The 20,423-nt window shown below is 43.5% G+C and overlaps 5 protein-coding genes across 5 annotated transcripts; 1 reads left to right on the forward strand and 4 right to left on the reverse strand.

Annotated features, from left to right (window-relative positions):
- Positions 1–8: 8 nt before the first annotated feature.
- HO133_002835 (uncharacterized protein) lies at positions 9–2,044 on the reverse strand (the record flags this gene model as incomplete). Its single annotated transcript, XM_037293760.1, has 7 exons — positions 9–448; positions 508–584; positions 641–853; positions 909–1,304; positions 1,360–1,500; positions 1,553–1,787; positions 1,840–2,044. The coding sequence occupies 7 exons, from the start codon at positions 2,042–2,044 to the stop codon at positions 9–11; spliced, it is 1,707 nt and encodes a 568-aa protein (XP_037149838.1).
- A 2,847-nt stretch (positions 2,045–4,891) lies between these two features.
- Positions 4,892–5,446, reverse strand: HO133_002836 (uncharacterized protein; the record flags this gene model as incomplete). Its single annotated transcript, XM_037293761.1, has 1 exon — positions 4,892–5,446. The coding sequence occupies one exon, from the start codon at positions 5,444–5,446 to the stop codon at positions 4,892–4,894; it is 555 nt and encodes a 184-aa protein (XP_037149839.1).
- Positions 5,447–6,709: 1,263 nt separating this feature from the next.
- HO133_002837 (uncharacterized protein) lies at positions 6,710–8,214 on the reverse strand (the record flags this gene model as incomplete). Its single annotated transcript, XM_037293762.1, has 3 exons — positions 6,710–7,275; positions 7,501–7,961; positions 8,153–8,214. 3 exons carry the CDS (start codon positions 8,212–8,214, stop codon positions 6,710–6,712), a joined length of 1,089 nt encoding a protein of 362 aa, XP_037149840.1.
- Positions 8,215–8,497: 283 nt separating this feature from the next.
- Positions 8,498–9,870, reverse strand: HO133_002838 (uncharacterized protein; the record flags this gene model as incomplete). The annotated part of the gene is made up of 2 exons (XM_037293763.1): positions 8,498–9,263; positions 9,803–9,870. 2 exons carry the CDS (start codon positions 9,868–9,870, stop codon positions 8,498–8,500), a joined length of 834 nt encoding a protein of 277 aa, XP_037149841.1.
- Positions 9,871–17,659: 7,789 nt separating this feature from the next.
- HO133_002839 (uncharacterized protein) lies at positions 17,660–19,899 on the forward strand (the record flags this gene model as incomplete). Its single annotated transcript, XM_037293764.1, has 3 exons — positions 17,660–18,476; positions 18,529–18,953; positions 19,000–19,899. The coding sequence occupies 3 exons, from the start codon at positions 17,660–17,662 to the stop codon at positions 19,897–19,899; spliced, it is 2,142 nt and encodes a 713-aa protein (XP_037149842.1).
- Positions 19,900–20,423: the final 524 nt, after the last annotated feature.

The raw sequence follows: 20,423 nt of genomic DNA on the forward strand, positions 1-20,423 counted from the left end.
GGACCGCATCAGTCAGACTTGCCATCCTCGCTCACCTTCTCCTTCTCACTGAACGCCCCGCCGCCCTCACCCCCCAGCGCACCCTTGAGACCAATATCCCGATTGACCGCTTCCATCCTCTCATAGTCGGCCCTGGCGGTCGTATCCGTTCCGAAGAGGATGTCCATCTCCTCGAGCGTAAGCCTCTTAGTCTCCGGGACATAGAACCAGATGAAAGCGGCGCCCATGAAGCAGAAGAGACCGAAGATGATGTAAGTACCGTAAGTGATGCCGCTCAGCATATCCGGCGTGACTTGGCCGACGATGAAGTTGTTCATCCAGTTGGAGGAGGCGCCGAGGGCGATGCCGTAGGGGCGGTTGGACATGGGCCAGACTTCTGCAACGAGGATCCAGGCGCAGGGTCCCCAGGAGTAGCCGAAGTGGATGACGAAGAGCCAGACCATGGCAACTGAGAATTATGTCAGTTTCTGGCTCGTTGGAAAAGATGCGGGATAAGTGATGACTTACCGGCAGCCCAGCCAGCAGCAGTGTGTTTGGCCCAGGAGGATTGATCTTTGGCGACAATGACGGCGATGATTATATGACTAGGAACAGAGTTAGCATCCAATCTGCTCGACGATTTTATTTGTCTGATGCTCACCAGGTACCCATTCCAATTGCACCAATGGTCAAGATGGGCTTGCGACCAAGTTTGTCGATGTAGAACAGCGTAGGGATTGTGGCGAGCAGCATGACGATACCGACGACACCGGTGGCGAGAAGAGAAATGGTGTTACCGGATAGGCCGAGGTTTTGGAATATGGTGGGAGCATAGTAGAGGATGGCGTTAATACCAGTCCACTGTTGGAAGAACCTGGTTGCAGTAGTCAGCGTCAAGCGTCCTGAGAGATCAAACGTCATGATCTTACATAGTGACAGTAGCAACGATCACCCGCCTGAACATAGCCATACTCTTGAAAAGACTTCCAATGGCAACGAATTGCAGCTTAAAGGTATTCCACGCCCCCGGGTGCTGCAGGTGAGGGAATTTGTCTGCGACAGTCCGCTTCTCGAATGTAGACTGAGCTTTGATCTCCAAGAACTCGAGCTCAACCAATTCGTGATCCTGTGAAAGTCCTCTCAACGTCGCTAGCACTTTGCGTGCTTCTGCTTCTCTGTCGTGATGCACGAGCCATCGCGGCGAGTAAGGCATAAAGATCATTCCACAAAAGAGCGCCAATGCAGGAGCCAGCTGGAGGCAGATCGGGACCAGCCAAGAAGCTTCTGATTGTGTACTCCCTGTGCCGCCAATGTAATTCGTCCCACTAGGAAGTCAATGTCAGCTAAGTGACAAAGAAAAGTGGGCATAAACAAGCGTACTAATCAATCCAGAAGCTGACCATGATACCGATCTCAATGGCGAATTGCTGGAGCGAGATGAGAGAACCCCGGACTTCAGGAGGAGCACACTCGGCGTTGTACATTGGGACAATCATGGACAGAGAGCCGACCCCCATACCGCTAGAGGCATTGTTAAATGGTGCGGTGATCATGATATCAATATGATACTTACGTGATGAATCTGCCTCCAAGGATGGACGAGTGCCCAGCGGCGACAGCGGTGGTTTGTACAACAACACCAATGATGAAGACGCCGGTAGCGATGATGATGCTGATCTTCCTCGAGTACTGCTCAGCCAAGAAGCCGGACAGCAGTGTTCCAACCCAGGCGCCTAGTTCCAAAATAGAGGTGAGCCATCCTTTGCGAGTTTGGTCTGCTGCGAGTTTGGAGTCGTAGTCTCCCATGTCTACAACATGTAAGCGAAGTTTTTGTGGACCAAGGGTAGATTCGAGGCTTACGATCCATGAAATTGTTCATAGTCAAGACACCGGAGAAAACTCCTTGGTTGTAGCCGTAGAGCAGGCCTCCAATACAGGCGAAACAGGCAATACCGAAGACTCTGAAATTTTGAACCAAAGCCATGGGCCCTGAATCGCCCATGAGGGCCTTACGGCGGTTGAGTGCGACATCGTAGGTGCCGGTGGTAGCAGCGACCGGACCCATCTTGAGTATCTGAAGCGGATGCTGCTACGGGCTCTTGAACAATGGAAAGGCTGAAGAAAGCACTCGCGGCAGAGAGTAAGAAATACAATTATAGAAAAGTCGGGTCAGAAGCGGAGAAGGAGGTATATATGGCATGAGACAAGTACATCATTGACTACTGAGTGGTTCCGATATCCCCATGGGGAAAGGAGGAGGGGGTTTTAGGCCATGTTGATCTGGGGAAGAAGATGCTGGTCGGCCACTCCGGTTAAATGGGTAAAGTCAGCTGCTGCCAGCCTGCCATACCAGAACTTGCACCACTTATTATTACCCATTACCCGGCCCCTCGCTCCGAGTATGATATGGTAAAGCAAAGTAAAGGAAAGTAGGAATTGGACGAGTCTCGTGGCTTCCATGGTAAGCCCACCCGTTTATTATTCCCGTGAGCTAGCTTTAAGTGCAGGGTATGAGTGCTGATCATTGGCTTCTCTCCATCGATATCATCGGCTAGGTTGCGTAGAGTTTGGCGGATCCTTGCTGTTCATGTGGGCGACCAGGATTCGCTTCGTTTACCAGTACGAGTAACTTGAAGTGTTGGATGAACTTCTCCACACTTCGGTTAAAAGCAACGGCAATTTAGACTTTGGAGATGCCGAGTCACGTGCGCTCGGCTGATACGCGTACGGCCGCGTAAAGTTGCTCGCCACCTCTTTCCCCTCCCCTCCTCCCCCTCACTTCCCCCTTAACGAAGCATCAAACAGCATCATCTATGGCGAGCAGAGAAGGGAACCACGACATTTGTTCCTGATGACCATGACAAGGGCGAGGTCTAGTATTCTTTCTTGTGCAACTAGAATCGCGTACCTGTTACCTGCTTTTGTTGTACATCAAGCATGTTAACTCATCGAAAAATGGTAATACATCCGCTGGGAACCCGTCCATAGCGGTCGCTTTGTCGTTGCTGTTTGATCGATAAAATGCGCTTGCCCAGAAGCTTTGCGTAGTTGGTCCTTTCACCCGCTTGTTGGAATGATTGACCATTGAGGAGTCGCAAGCCTGGATGACTTGACTTGACTTGATTTGTCCTTTCCCCACTAAGTGTTCGGGGCCGCTCATAGTCTCCTCGTCCTGCGATGCTCTGCTTCGTATTATTAGGCTAAAAGCTGCCATCGCAACAGTATGAGTTTTGGATTGCTTCTAAATGATGTCCATGTATGTCTACTTCCGAGATGAACGCTTTGTCGGCCCATCGGTCTAGTTTCACAATGGAATATCGGGCCTTTAAAGCCGAACATAGAGCGGAGTACATTCTGTTGCTCGTAAACCAGATGAACAGAGATCTTAAACTCTCTTTACCTTTATAACCCGGATTCAAGATGGCAATAATGGTTGTACTCTCGCGCTTCGAGATCTCGTCGAACTGGGATCTGCAGGCTTCCTGGGTCGCCCTGGCGGCTGTTTGGGTCCTCTTTTTTGAAGCGGAGCAGAATCTCATATCGTTTGTCTACATCATGATGCCTTCTCTGGTCCTCGTGCATCTAGCCTACCTATATCGCGGAAGAAGCTGGCAGTCCTAGACTATGTGATGGCTGACCCGGGCATGCTTTGGAAGATGTCCATTGATCATATTACTAACTATCCCGCTAGTACCAAGGTCTTTACTTGGGCTAGATAATCTTTAATTACACTATGCTCAGAATTAGCTATTAGGCTACTACCGGAAATTTTGTTATGGTGGATAGAAGATCCGTAAGAACGATCATTTTCACTTTCGCGCCAGATATGTCCCTCCCGAGTTTGAACGGCGGCTTCAGTCAGAAGAAGAAGTCCTCAACCTCGACCTTGAAAGAACTCTATAGGCTGCTCGCCAGCACGTCCACGAAGATCGAAGCCACTAGTACCCAATTATCTCGGGGCTTTAGCCTGTCATGTCGAAAACGCTAATGTTCAAACGGGTTCTCCTTGGATTGTGGGCATTTGCTAGCCACCTTCTCGCATGAACATCCAGTAGGAATACAAGCCACTGCTATTGTCGAGCAGGATTGATGACGAGATCCAGGCGGACCTTAGTGACTGCGAAAGACAGCAATCACAAGCCTGTCTCTTCAGGCGACCACGGCGTCAACGACTAAGGGGCTGCCTGAATGCGTGAGAATGGCTGTGCTTGGGGCCCCGGACATTGCCCAGGCAAACATACAGCTAGTGTTCTCGAGACACCACTCTTCCTCTTCGCATACTGTTTCCACTGCATCAACTCGACCGCCTCTCTGTCCACTTCAATTATATCCAGGCATATAATCATCGCCGTTGTCTCTCAAGTCATGCGCACCCATCGCCAGCACACACCAGGCTTCGCCTTCCTGCCACGGCAATCACATGTATCTTCACGCGACAACAACAACAACAGCGATTTAGTGCAGGATCTCATGACCGTCCACAATTTACTCATGCTGTTCGCAGTCCCCTCAAGTTTGCATCCCGAGGCAACAACAACTATGAGCGCGGCGTAAATCTCAAAAAGATCTTACGATCAAATTGACGCCGATCTGGAACCCGGCCAGTTCTCGCAGTATTCCACAATAGAATCACACGATCAAGAGACGGAATTCGATAAACTCTCACACCAAGCCACTTCAAAACCACGCGAACCCACCCGCGCTGAGACCAGAATTCGCGCATCTGCACCGCAATCCACCAGCAGGTCTCGCGACCGAGGTGAAGCTGAGACCGAAACTAGCGAATCCGCAAAACGCCCTCGTTTCGACGAGAGACGTCTTCTCGATCCCCGAGCCTTCAACTACACGCTACGCAAGAGCTCACCCTGCAGAGTCACTCACACTCCGGCATGCGAGAGCCTATGTCGAGCAACTATGACCGCGGCCATTCTACTGTCAAAGCCGTACGCACCTCAAGTCTTACCACCAATCGAAGGCGTCTGCTAGACCCCGGAGGCTTTCCCGCCAGACAGCAGTAATGTTCCCAGTCCAAAGCGTCCCCCACATCACGCATCACCAGCACGCGCCCTTCCGCGCCCAACCCTTCATCTCCACCCCGCCCAGCCTTCGACCAGCGGGCAACAGACTGCCAGCAAGGGATGAAAGTGCTCTTCCTCAACGACCACGCCACCAAAGGCGACGCTCTCCACCACAAAACATCGCCCCTCCTCATCCGCTCATCCTCTTCCTCCTCCTCCTCAATCTCAAAGCGCCTAATGAGCAAATACCGCAGCGACCGCTCGAGCTTCCAGAACCGCTTCTTCGCAAAAGCGCGCCTCATCTGCTCGCAGCTGACATCGCGACGTGACTTCCTCGATCTATTCTTGATGTCATACGACGACGACACCACCGACAGCCAAGCCCGCCGACTCGCGTACTTCGACCAGAAATGCACCACGGCGCACTTATCGAGGCTGTACCACCCCATCGCCCCCGCGGTCGACATCCCCGGATCCTCGCCGCGCGGAGCCCGCACGAAAAAGCGTTCAAGAAGGCTGATGGCGCAGGTATTCGTGCACAGCATAGAAGAAGACCTGTGTAGCTACGAACTCCCCCCCCCCGGCAAGCGGGGTCTTCCCGCACAGCTCGAGAGAGAGGACACAAGAGAGGTGTACATTCGTTTTAAGGAGCTGACGAATCGCGTTCACGGGCTGCCTAGATATACGGACATTCCGCTGACGGCGGATTGCCCCCAGTACGTGCTTTTAGGGCGAGGGGCCAGGCCGCGCGATGAGGGGGATGTTTATGGGAGTGGTAAAGAGGGCGGTGGTGAAGATGAGGGTGAGAGGGGCGACATGATGCCTCATCCTTGGATCCCTGCGGAGGTATAGTTTTTAGGGTCGATGGCTTCCCGTGAGATGATGCATGCTGAACCAAGTGCAGTAAACCCGATTCGCATGAATGCGACAGGCGAGAGGGCAACTGGACACGACGAAGGAGTACAATCGGTAGGAAAAGACCGGGGCTCTTGCGTTAGTGTTTGCTTGCGCTTAGATCACACGAGGCTCCCTTGATTTTACCTGCGTTGATCGCGACGACATAAGACGGAGTTCTAGGTCCATGGTTCACGCTCAAAGCCGTCCTGACACCAAATCTAGCATCCGCTTCCCGAAACGTGCGTGAGCCTCACCGAGTGTTGGAACGATCGCTGTCGCTAGTAACAAGCGTGGGTTTCACGTCCTGTGAACTTGAGTATGGTCGGTATGAGTACTATGGGCTCGAGTGCTCCTCCTCTTGACCCGACGCCCAAGTTGAAGATTTACCATCCTATGATGAGCTCCCTCTTCGTCACCCAAGCTTAGCCTATCTTCCTCAAGCGCGAAACACGCAATTCATCTTCTCCCAAACAATCTCCCCGGGAATCCCCACAGCTCTCCTTCTCAGGATGCCTTCTCTTCAAAATGCATGGAGAAACAAAGATACGGAGTATGCTAAGTATGAGAATCTCAGAGCCTTGCCGACCTGTGCCAAGAGTTCTTGACGCTTGTCTTCATCTTGTCAGTTCGAGTCTATTATCTCCGGCCCCTGACGTGTTACGGCCGCGGGCGCCGAAGGCAGCCCTTGGTCGCCTCTTCTCGTGGTCCGGAGCCCGGTAGGAAACATAGAGTCATCACCTGAAATTTGCTTTGGAATTTCCTGGTCGAGTTTCTTGATCTGCTCTTCGGCCTTCGAGAGCCTCTGTTGCCACTGCTCATGCTTTCGCCAGCGAAGGTGTGCTGGGCTTTGTCACCACGAGAGTTTCTACGCCCCGTCGATCGGTCACATGCTTGATTTCTGTGCATGCTAATCTCTGATGCAGATGTTGCCTTCTGCCGCGGCTGACTGGAAACCTCATGGACTGCTGCGAAACGTCGACCAAGAAGTCATCAAGTTGACAACAAAGCGAGCAACCGCAGCCTCGAGGGCTCCTTGTCCAATTACCGGCCTGTGGTTCGATCTGCACGAAGCGCATTGCGCACATTGTGAGCGCTGTACGGAAGAGCTTCCCATATCGAGTCACCCGTTCTGAGGTCCACGGTCCAGTTGCGGTCAGAGCCCCGAGATGAGGAAGGAAGAAGGTTTCGAAGGCGACAATATGAAGCGTTCCAGCTTCAGCCTCCCACTTTCGGATCACCTTCAGTACCTCGACATCAAGATCTCGTCTGTCAAGCTGGACGAGCAAAATGGTTGGGTCGCCTGCGTTCATGAGACACTGCACAGGGCTTGCTGACGTATCAGTTTCGGACCTCCCTCGTTCTGCCGCGCTCCGACATTCAGCTGAGAACTTCGGAAGAAAGCAATGAAAAATTCGAAAAAGACGTCAAATGCGTCGTCAACTGAGTGGGCCCGTTCCGGGTCTCCACGCAAGATACTGGTGGCGAACGCGACAGAAAAAGCAGTAACGACCTCCTCGAACTCTAGAACATGTACTGTCTTGGGGTAAATATTGAGCGACGTACCGAGCATGAGTAGTAGGCCACTTCGAAAGGAGACCGGACCGACCTTGCCCAAATGGTGCTTGGTGGCATACATTTTCAATGGCTTTCGCTTGGGTTTCTGCAAGGGGGGCTCCAACCGAGCCTACATTGTGAATTTTTAAGCCTGGTGATGTAGCATCTGGCAACAGCCCAGACGTAGCAAAGGTGCCCGTAGTTTGAATGTTGTCTAAACAGTCCTCAAGTGAGCGCTTGAGAGTATTAGGATTTGCATCGCTATCATAACCCACGTCGAAAGAGCTGACGATGGATACTTCCTCGACCGAGACTTGGGAAGATGGGAAGTTGAGATCTGCAGCTTCGCTCGGTTCCCGAGAGGACGCGGCGCTGGCCTTTGATCTGGTCATTCCGGAGCTGCGCTGAATGCGCTGACTGTATCCAAGTATTGTTGGTGCCAAAGTCCTTGTTGATGACGTGTCTGTCACGCGCACTGGCGCGTGTCCTAGGGTCTCGGCTTCACCTTCCCCACTGCGTTGCTATCAGATTCCATGTTATTGCACTAGTATCCGAACCCTCACACGTTGCTCGTTCCTCGCTAAGTGCTTTTTATCGCCACAGTGGGACTGGGGGTTAGTGGGTTTCATGATATAGCCGCTGTTTCAGGTACCCTGTAAGGGTACCCGGTCAGGGGTAGGAGACACCTGTTCATTACGAGCTACATATCCACCTGTTTTGCACCTGTCAATGGCTCTTCATTCGATTTCGTCTCTTTCAGAGCCATTGCATACTTTTTGTCCCACCCACCCACACCTGTACATAGCTAGCTACTATTTCACTCCAGGTCTATGCCATAGGCATGGGAGTTTTCTCGGCGCTGCGGTACGAATACGTCTGTTCAGGCCTCTATTCAGCTGTTATCCCGGCGTCGGGGACGGCCCAACCACTTGATACCTCATACCTATGTGCCCTGTGTATATGTGATGCGTGAGAATGAGAACACTAACGGCAACATTCGAATACTTCACATTTAGTTTACACCACCTGCTACAATCTGGAGGTTCACTTTAAATATCCGTCCTGCCTTTAACGATATACCAGTAGTAGTTGAAGTAAAACACATCATACCGCTCCATGAACATGTCGAACTTCGGGAGAACCCCGCGCCAGGGATTCTCAGCCAGTCTCCTCGAAAAATGCGCGCCCATTTTATCGAAACTTTGCTCTTCGTCCACCGCTTCCTTTTTGTTGTAAGTTGTAAAAACGGCTGGAACTCCGAGCTCGAGTATACACTGCAAGGTGGGCTGCCATCTCTGGACTTGTGATTCGGCGTGGCCGGAATTCGGTGCGATGATTAAGTCTGGAGGGTACTTGGCAAACAGGTCTGATTCGGCGAAATCATGATAGAGATCATCCGCCAGGAATGCTTGCCGGGGAGATCGACCCATGCTCTGGCACTTGGGACAGCATTCGAACTCCAAAAGCTTTGTAGTATTTCCATGCGCGGAGCCAACATCTGGTCCAACATAGCCGACTACCAAATGTTGGAGTTTCGGGAGCAGGTGATACAGATCTTCCGGCATCCTTGCACGGCGGATCTCTTGATCGTCAGCGCCTATAATATGGATCGTAAGCTTGGTGCGGGAAGCAAGACCGGGGATTTCCGACTCGAGGCCCGCTAGGATGGTGAGTATAAGGCTCGAAGAATCCACGGCTACCTTGAGGAAGCGACATGCTTGCAAGCACGCGTTGTCGTCATCGGCAGGAGAGAATTCTTTGGTGATATACCTCGCGAATAGGCTATTTGATACGTCTTTAAAGTAGTCCTTCCAGCTTTGGGCTGTATGGAGAGGTTTATCCCTTTCCTTGTGGCCGGGACATACACGCTAGCAGGGGTCAAATGTAGGGATTATCATTTGTCCAATGATCGCGGTTCACTGCGGCTTAAGACTTTGCTTACTCATGAGCGCGGCAACGTCGATCTGACCAATCCATACCCCTACATTTGACCCCTACTAGTGTGTACGTCCCGGCCACAAGGAAAGGGATATGTGTGACGCGGGTTTTCGCTTGGCAGTTGAATCATGGCCTCTCCCGTCTCCTTAATATGGTCCATCGTGATGAGTTCACATGCGCCGGCGTCTTCCAAGCTGGAACATTGCTTCTGCTGATGCTGTTCAAGACCCTCAGCGCGGCACTTTGGCGAACAGAAGAACGCAAGTTTGCAATCATCGCAAGGCGTCAGGCGGAAAGTTTCAGAAGCGACATTGTCAAAGGGTGTTCGTAGGCAATTCTCACACTTGGGCTGATAACTGAGTTCAACTCATGAGTGCCTTCTTCGAAGTCTTGAATTATATATATTTGAGACTTACTGCACGGCTCTTGCGTGATTGATGGCTTCTGGCTTTTGGCAGCCGTTCTCGTCCAACTCGACGATCATAGAATAACGCAATATCTGGACCAGTCTCCCGTCAGCGACTGACAGCTTTATATTGTAATCAGATCCTCTCATACCTGTAGAGTCTTGAACTCATCCCACGGAAGCTTTCCGGATGCCTTCGGCCCAGCGTTTAGACGCCTGAGTGCTTTGCAGAGCGTGCTATGTTCTGATGCCCAGTTCCGCTTTTGGCACTTGGAGCTGCAGTATCTGCTCCACCTCAATTAACCCAACAGATATTCTTGAATAGAGCTGTCGAGACCTACACTGCCCGATTGCAACCTTTGCAACGGCTCAAACTCGTTCCATCTTGCTTAGCTTCCTTGCATTCCCAGCAGACCGAGCCTACTACAGCAAGTAATGGTAGACCCACTCTCGATCCCTTGATCGAAGACATTGCACTGTCAACCGCTTGTTTGGTCTGTCTCCAACTGGTGGAAATTTCACGAATCTTAGATGTCTTTGCGACTTCTCAATTACTTTACCATTAAGGTTGTTGACATGCGCGCGGCAACGCTACTTTTTGCTAATTCTGCTCTAGGGCCTAGGCTACGAATTTATCGCCACAGCTTGACTGGGGGCTAGTGAGGGCACAGCACATACTTATGGCAGGATAGCCGAGATTGCCATATTGGAAGAGCCTTGAATAGGCGGTGTTCCCACCTGTTTTTTACTTCTTATTCTTATTCCTCTCGTCGTAAGAAGAGGTTTTTACACTTTTTCTTTCCTAATATTAGACAAAAGTAATTTTTATTTAAAAAATATATTATTCTTATCTATTATTCTTATCTATTACTATTTAGTTATTATTAATAGCCCTTAAACGTTTTTATAAGTTTATTATAAAGACTATAGCTATATATTAGACTATCGCTATTAAATTATTATCTCTATAAAAATCGTCTATAGAAGAATCCTCTAATAAATCTCTTTTTCTATCTACTCTCGCTATATCTTCTATTTATTAATTAAATTCTTTAATAAAATTATTTATCTCGTCAGATTTAATTTATAATCTCTATATTATTTAATTATAATTAGTCTATTAAGAATTTAAATAGATATAGATTAATAAAAATAATATACTTTAAAATCGTAATAAGCTCGCTTATATATAGAATAAAATTTATAAAATTTATATTTATTACTAATCGACTATCTCTATTATATATTAGTTTATATTTTAAGTCTCTATATTATTAATCTATTAATTATTTCTATTCGCCTTATCTTCTTAACTATTATCTATATCTCTTTAAACTTTATAATTAATTTTAATCTTATTATAGTAGAGAATATTAATATTATTTAAAATAAAAATAGTATTATATTACTCTTTTTTATATTAAGATAATAATCTTATAATAGTCTTTCTTCTTCTTTATTTTAAAGTAATAAACTTATTATATATTAAATAAATTTATTATAAAATATTTAATATTAAATATTTTAATAAGCTATTTAATAGCTTTATTAATTATCTCGCTAGCGATAATAAGAAGATTAAGAGATTTAAGAAATTACTTCGATACTTCGAGGTCTATAGCTAAATTATATATTTCTTTATCTATAAAATAATTATTTTATTCTTTTAAAAAGTCTTATTAAATTATCGCTACTATATTTCTAATCTATTAATTATTTATACTTTCTAATTAATATATTATTTTTATAGGATCTTCGTTTATAATAGAATTTAGTTTTATTAAAATAATATTTATATATAATAAATATCTAATAATTACTTAGAAAATTGAATTTTAAAATAATAACTTTTATTAATTTAATTAAGAGTCTATCTATTATATAATTTATATCTAAATTAAATTTTATCTTAGATATATTATAATACTACTTCTATATCTTTTTATTAAAATATTTAAAACTCTTAATTATTCTACTATAATCGATTTAATTATAATAAATTATATAATTCTCGAGGCTATCGCTATTTATATATATATAATATATATAATTAATTATATTCTTTTACTAGTTATATTAATAAAATCTTCGCTAAATATAAAATTCTCTTTTATCTCTCAATTATAATTAATATTAAAAAATCTTAAATCGATAATTAAGTTATTTCTATATATATTTATCTTATTAAATAAGTCTCTATTAAAAAGATATAGTCTATTAAAAAAAACGACTAAAAGAAATAGCTTAAGAATTACCTCGATTAGATATTCGCTAATATCTTATTTATAATTATTACCTACAACGTTAAAATAGACTATTAAGATCTTAATTAGTTATTATTAAATAAATCTTACTCTAGTATTATTATAATATTTAAAATACTATTTAAAAATCTTTAAAAGTAGAAGAATAATAACTATCTAATATAATTAGATATAGAATTCTTAAAATACTTTATTTTATTCTTATTAGATCTTATTTCGAAGTATAATAATAATTAAAAAAGAATTTATAACCTTTTTTTTCTATAATTATAATTTATTAATTATTATATTTATAAGATTTACGAAGTATTCGAGTATATTATATTAAACGATATTATTAATATTTTATTTATTTAAAGCGAGAGTGTAATTATAATTAAATAAGATCTTATTAACGTATTTAGATATATCTCTATAGTCGAATCAAATTTTTAGCTACTAAGTTTCTTTTAAAATAGCTTCTATTATATTAATAGATTCTTATTATTCAACTTATACATTATATCCTTTATTTTTAATTTATTTATTAAAGTTCTTTATTAGATACTTATTATTATTTTATTCTAAACTATTATTTTTTATTATCTAAATAACTTTTTTATTATTTTTTCGCTTAATAATAATATTATTTAATTTAATAATAACTTTAATATTATTTACGATAATTATAGTTTAAAGATAAATTATATTAAAAATAAAAAAGATACTCTAATTAAATTTTTAAGAATTTAATTCGATAGCGAGAAGATAAAGATTAGACTTTCTTTTAATAAGTTAAAAAGAGCGAGAAAGTTAATAAAAGCCTTTTTAAATAAACGAAGTATTTTTTATAACGAGCTTAAGTTAGCGATAGATCTATTATTCTTTTTTATTAAAATAATAATTTCTAATAAGATCTTTCTAAGAAGACTCTACTTTATACTATTTAAAAAATAAAAATATTATTATATTATTATTATAATTATAGCAAATTTATACTAATAAGATATCTTTTTATTTAAATAAAATAAGATATAACTACTTCGCTATATAGTTATATATCGTTATTATTTTATATAAATAGATATTTCTAATAAGTATAGAATAAGAGAGTATATTCTCGAGAATATTATTACTTATTCTAAATTAAATAATATATTTAATATATACTTCGCTATTCGCTATTATAAGAAGAATATCTAATTTAAAGAGATATTTATTATTTTTATAGCTATTTATAGATAACTATCTTACTTATATTAATTATATCTTATACTCTACTATAATAATAATATCGTTATTAAAAATATTAATAATAATTCTATATATAGATTAATTATAATATTACTTAGATAAATAGTTATACTATTCGCTTAATATAATATTATTTATAATATAATTTAAATTTCTATTAAGTGAAATACTTTAGTCGACTTACTTTCTTATTTTAAATTTAATAAAATTATTAATTTATATTTATAGCTAAGCGCTCTTAATCTATATAGAAATTATTAAACTATAATTTATTTAAATTATAATATAAGAAGACTTCTCTAAATTATAATATTATAAGATATCTTTAATAGAGTCTAATTAATAAGATAAAAAGTAATTATTAAATAGCGAAGATCTTTTATATCGAGTTTTATACCCTATCGAGAATTATTATATTTCTTACTATTATTTAATTATTTATCGATTAAATAATATATCTAATTAACTATTATATCTAGATTAAATTTATTAAGATCTATCTTATAGATATTTATTTAGTCTATATAAATATAGAATTTAAAAATCTTAAAATCTTCTATTATTTATTATTATAATAAGTAATTATTAATATTTATAGATTATATAATAAGATTAATATTAAAGAACGTCGTCTAATTATATAAGATTTATTACTCTATATTCTTACTTAATTCGATAAAACTTCTCTTAAAAAAGTTATCTTATATACTTTCTTTTATTTTATATTTATTATATTTCTTTATATAGACGAATTTATATAGTTCTAAACTAAATTTAAAAATAGCGATTTTAAATAATAGTATATTATAAAATATTTAATTACGCTATATAGCTACTATATAAAGCTATTACTATTATTCTCGAAAATAAATTTATTTAGAAGAGGAATTACGCTATTTATTACCGCTATAAATAATAATATCTATCTTATTTATTTACTACGAAACTTATTTACTCGCTTTTCTATTAATAGATTATTATCTTTATTTAATTCGAATAAGATCTTTATAAGATAATACGTTATCGCTACGCTATATAATACTCTATATATACTTAATTATTTAAATTATTATTTAGAATACTCTTTCTATAAAGAGATCGCTATCTTTATAAAAGATATTAATTTAATTAATAATAAGATTTAACTACTTAATCGTTAGAAGTCTAACTTATATTACTTATATATCGTAATATACTTAATCTATATTCTTATTATATTATATTATCTCTAATATTTTTATATAATTTAGAGCTAATAAGTTCTTATTAGATATAAATTATTTATTTTAAAAGTTTTTTTAAAATTAAGCTATATAGTAAATCGCTATCTATATATTATTAAATCTTAAAATCTAACTAATTATTATTTAAAACTTATTTATATATATAGTTTTTATAGAATATTTAATAGAATAATATTAATTACTATAGTTTAATTAGAGGCTAGTAAAAATATAATATATATTTATAATAGAATAATTAAGATTATTATATTAAAAGAGTTTTAAATAAATAATATTCTTATCTTTTTTTTTCTTTTTTTTCTTATTTCTCTTATTATAAAAAAAGGTTTTTATACTTTTTCTATTTATCTACGCCTTATTTTTTTAGTATTTTCTTATATTTAGACTTTAGATCTTCTATTTTATATTAAAAAAGTTTTTCTAGAGTTAAGCTATATAGTAAATCGCTATCTATATATTACTAAACCTTAAGACCTAGCCAATTATTATTTAGAACTCATTTATGCGTGTAGTTTTCGTGGGACGTTTAGCGAGATAACACTAGGCGTGTTTACTACGGCAGACTGATGAGAAAACCTTCCTAGCTTTCGTAATATCACCCTCCATCTTATTTAGGGTCTAGTGAAGTACGCCAGAAGCAAAATAGCTGGGGACGACCATCATCAAGAGATCTACTCCCTGCCCATTCATAGACCATATTCTCTAAGATTGAAAAGTATCTGAAGTCGAAAGGCTCGTCGTCGGGATCTTCTTTTCCTACTTCGCATACCAAGACTTCACCTGAGGAGCTCCGTACACAAGCTCTCCAGCCTCAAGAGCCATCTTAATTCATCTCGCTGGCTCTCGAGATCCGAATGCAGATATACTCGCTCACCCTATGCCCCAGTTGCGACATCGACCTACTGTACAGATGGAACTACCTTGCCGAAATGAAGCCACGCCTTCAATTCGTGCAATTGGGACCACGGAAGCAGCGGAGCGGCCCCAACATCTTGCTGTGGAACGAACAGATCCATACCGAGGCATCAGATACTCTATACGGTCAAGCAATCTCGCATCTACATTGCCATCCATCGCCATTTTCCCCTTTTCCTGGATGGCCTTTGCGGGGGATTAGAAAACCAATGCGTGACCCGAACGGAGAAGGTGACTAACTGGATCGGGACAAATCTTCACGTAAAGACTTTCGACGATTCAAGAGGATCAAGCTTACTGTTATTATCTCATCGTTCCATCTTGATGGGCTCCAACCTCGCGGCATCATCTTCCATGGGTCAAACTACGGGCACACGAACTCTGCGATGCGGCACGGATTGTGGGGTTCGAAGAATGTACTAGGTGCTCTAGTCGTTGCTGCCACAAAAAATGATCCACATGGTGCTCTGGTAAATGGATTGGAGGATTTGAGACTCCTGTACCTGGACCTCAAGTGGGGAAAGAATATGCAGAGATGTACTTTTGGCGGTTTTCAGGAGCATTGGACGAAAGAGGGCATGTGGGACCTCTGGAGACAAGACAAAAAGCACGAGCAGAACGCAATGCTGGTATGACTTCAAACGATGTCGGGCAATGGGCTTCGAAGCAAGCTGAGTTTCAAGATCAGTTCCCAAGGAAAAAGGAACTCGAAAAGGTGCCGAAGGATCACAATCGCTCTCTCACATTTCAGCAGATCAGGCGAGACGGTGGCGTGATCGTGAGGGGCAAGTATCTGGCCCTGCCATATCGCTTCCTCACCGGATTGCGGGAAACGTGGAACGATATGGATAGGTCCCGAATCCCGATGCCGTATTCATAATGTTTGGCGCTCGCACATATATGGGCTAAAACACGTCAGGGCTGACAGCGGGGTTGACGGTCGAACAGTCGACCAGCGACTCCTTTAAGATAGCCCTGGAGCAGGTATATCCAATCTCTGAGCTAATTATTTGAGAACGGTAAGGCCAAGTGATTTTAGACTCGAAGAAGTATGGCGAGCGGGGTGTTACATGTAGTAAGAAGGAAGGGAGGGGTCTTGCTGTGAGAATGAAGGAAAGAGGCGCGTGGACGAGCATGCGATGACCTGAGAAGACTGTGATATCGCGACTCTCGGATGAAAGTAGCCTTACATAGATAATCAACAATGCAAGTGTGCGAAAACAAGTGTCTGTCTCAATGATCACTCGATTTTGATGAACTCTACGTTGCGCTATTGACTTTCATCTCGAGCAGGCTCAAAGGCGTCGCCGCATGCATTACGTTGTTGTTTATACCAGGCCAGATCCTCACATGCAGCATCGAGGCGACGATTGGATGTTTCATGTTTTGTGATGGCGCTAACGCGGGGCTCCTCTCATTTCCCGGGGGCCTCATATTTCAGCCCCCACCATCCTGAACTTGCTCAACTTCAACATTCATCTCACAAACCCGTCCACTCCGTCAACGCGTATGAGAGAGATACAAGCTCTGTGTGAGGCGTGTCTTTCAAACCGCTTTCCGGATGACTAGAGTATGACCACGACGTGGAAAGGATGATTCGTTCGTGTCAAGATGAGAGAAAAACACGCCGCTGTTCATCAGGCCCCCCATGCCAGGCTTTGCCGCTGGGCTCAGCCTTCATCCTTCCAGCTGTCGATGTAATCAGCTCGGCGCCGAAATGATTGTATAAGATGACTGCTGCAGCCCATCATACCTCCATCAACTCTCCTTTGCACTTTTCTTCCCGACGACGATTATCCTATTCTCCTTGATAACCCATTTAGTTACGCGATTCCCAAAGCAACGAGCTTCGGGCAAAAACATCTCCCAGTTGCGTTTTGGGGAGGCGCAGCGTTTGCCGATGCAGCGCAGAGAATTGGTCAGCAATCTCTGCGCATGCCAAATTGGAAAGCGGCGAACCTCAACCCGTATTCTTCAGAAAGCCTTGGTCTTGCGCAGAGTGCTGGATTTGGGTTTTCAAGTCCCATCTTCTTTGACTCTGGGCTTCTAACGTGAGCTGTTGCTCTCATTCTGGGCTTGAGATGCAGACATGGTCAAATAGCGCAGACGTAGGAACAATTACCCTGGCGCAGGGGAGCAAAGGGGAAGCAAGGAAGACGAAATTCGTCAACCTTCTATATCCGGCACAGAGACGACGCTGTAGTAGTCAAGATGCCTAACGGCTCCTTGATATCTAATGGATCATTCACGCTCAACCCTTTCGTCGCCAATTCAAGCAATCTGTTATCCAACGGAAGCTACCCCTTCAACGCATCCTTGCACTACTCCTTTCATTCCGGAAACCTGAACTGGACGACCCCTGGAGCAAACTTGGGAATCCTCACTTATGACCCCTCGAAGACCAACATGTGGGCCATTGGCAAAACCGTGGATCTGCTATTCCAGCCCAGGGTCTTTTCCTACGAGCAGAGATGCATATATCCTATCAGCGGCCAATACGGGTTCTTGCCGCGATTCATCTACTATCTCTTACTCATCTTCTCTTTGATCCTTCGGAAACATTCTTGGCTGTCAACAGCGGCGCTTGGAGCAGCCATGACCTACGCCGCAACGGCTTCAGTGCATGCGTTTGCGCTGCTCCTGCGATACAGGTACCATACGCCGACATTGAGAAATCTTGACTGGATCTATCTGCCACCCAAGGAGCTCGGAGACATTGACTTACAGGCAATTTTCCCTATCCTGGTTGCAGGCAGTATCATGTTGACGCCAATCTTAAATTTCTCAACCACTGTTCGACAGCATGAAGCGCATTCTGTGATTATCTTCTGGGGCGTTCTCCTCTTCTGTGCTATGGTTCCTACCTTTGTCATTGTAATCAAAGGCGTCGTACCGTCGGTCATCCTGAGCCAATTGTCAACTTGCGCTCTAGACGCTGCCAAGGGTTGCACCTTCGAGAATCTATCAGTCACTAACAACGGCGTATCATTGGATCTATACAACAAGTGTAATTGTACCGATACCTGTGGTAAGGTTCATTGGCCCAATATCGCATGTGAGGAGCACTAATTCCAACCTAGGCGCTTTCGACCTGCCCCATACTCCCTTGAGGCACAACCAAGGTGCCTCGGCGCTGTTGATATCTGACACAATCAACATCCTAACAGGCAGCGAGCTCGTCAATAGTCTCTTCTTGGTCAATTGTCTGTTTCTTCTATGGATTATCGCACAAGGAATACTCGGGCTCATCGAGAATCAATGGGACCAGACAACGGTGCGGAATTGGGCCTTCCGCACTTTTGCCGGGACCACTCCGAAGAAACGACGAACTGCATTCGGATCAAGACTTCGGTACTATATTGGAAAGACAGTCGCAGGCTACTATTTCCTCATCGCGATAGCTGTGGCCTTCATTTGCCCCTTTGTCTTCGTATCATCAGTGATCATCAACGAGTTTAGCACCTGGAGTTGGCCAGTCAGCGAGAGTGAGGATGCCGTTGGACAGGTGAGATTCACAAGACCAACCAACTTCAGGAATTAACGTCTCACAGTGGAGCACCTGGGTCAGCGCCTGCTTCGTCATCATCGCCGCGATCATTCAGAGATATCACCACGCCTGGTTAATTTCCATCAAACTTGGCTGCGCCACGGTGGTCCATATCATCAAATGGATTTGGGGGAAAGAGAGTCTCAGGAAAGAGCGCAAAGAGTTGAGGACGAAGGAAAACAGCGTGATGGAAGACACGAAAGAGTTCTTCAGGCAATGCGCGAAGCCGTTCACTCACACGAGAAACAGTATCCTGAACACTCTACGCGCATCGAGGGACTACTGGAGGGAATTTAAAGAATGGCATAACGATCCCGTCGGAGTATCGACAAGACTTTTGGCCCAACATACGTCTCCAATTGACGGCTCTGTCGATGTCAAGGTGCATTCGGTATCCTCTTGCGAAGATGACACACCGCTGGAGTGTCAGTACAGACATGCCACACCTCACCAAGTACCTCTATCCTCATTCGCAACGCTTCCGCCTTACACGACCCTATCGCCCATGGGCTCATACCGGCCTAAGCCTAAGCCTAAGCCTACGCCGTACCCACGCTCACAGTCTGCCATGATATATCATACATACCCCTGGTCTTCAGAAACAGAGATCGCGCCCCACAAGCCAAGGTCGAACACCGGAGACACACACATTGCGGCTCGCCCTCTCCGACCATTCCCTCGATCGGCTTATTCCTCCACCGAATTACCTCCGAGCCAAGGCGAAGTAGAGCCCCTCATAGCTCGGGGACATCATACCGCAATTATACCACCGCAAGCAGCATGGGCTCCCACTGTCCAGCAACGCGAAGTGGCGCGAAAACAATTGCCCCGACGCAGATCGGAAATGCCATCCACCAGGCCACCCATGCCCGGTCACGCGGACCTTTGGTTTGGGGAGCCATGATTGGGGTTGCAGCATGCACATGCACATCCCATGCACATCCTTTTTAGGCGGTGTCAGCCTGGCGCACGGAGCTGGGGCCAGTCCGGTTGCGATTGCTGGATTTTTCTTCGAAGGATTCTAATAAATATACCCCATCCAAACGCCAAAGCAAAGTACCTGCCATTCCCTTATCATTGTTGAGATACCCACATCTACCCACATCTACTCCTTGTTCGTATGTTTGCTCAAGTGCTTCTTAGTGGCCGTTATTGAGCTTGGCGTTGTTTCAAGAAACATGCGACGTACAGGCACCAAATCGCGTGTCTTCCGTTCATGCGCCAGATCCACTGCGAGTGGATACCTCCACAGCTACCCCATTTCCCCACGCGAGAATCCCAACTCGCTTTCATTTCCCAGAATCCCACGACTCCCCACCAGCTCCACCTCCCCACCCATTCCGTAGGCTTTTCGGAACGCTCCGACGTGATGTGCAGCTCTCCCAATATCGAAACTGACGCTTCCCACCCCTTTCTTCCGTGACCGCC

The sequence above is a fragment of the Letharia lupina genome (assembly GCF_014066315.1).
Source record: "Letharia lupina isolate WasteWater1 chromosome Unknown contig_16, whole genome shotgun sequence".
NCBI classification, from domain to species: Eukaryota; Fungi; Ascomycota; class Lecanoromycetes; order Lecanorales; family Parmeliaceae; genus Letharia; species Letharia lupina.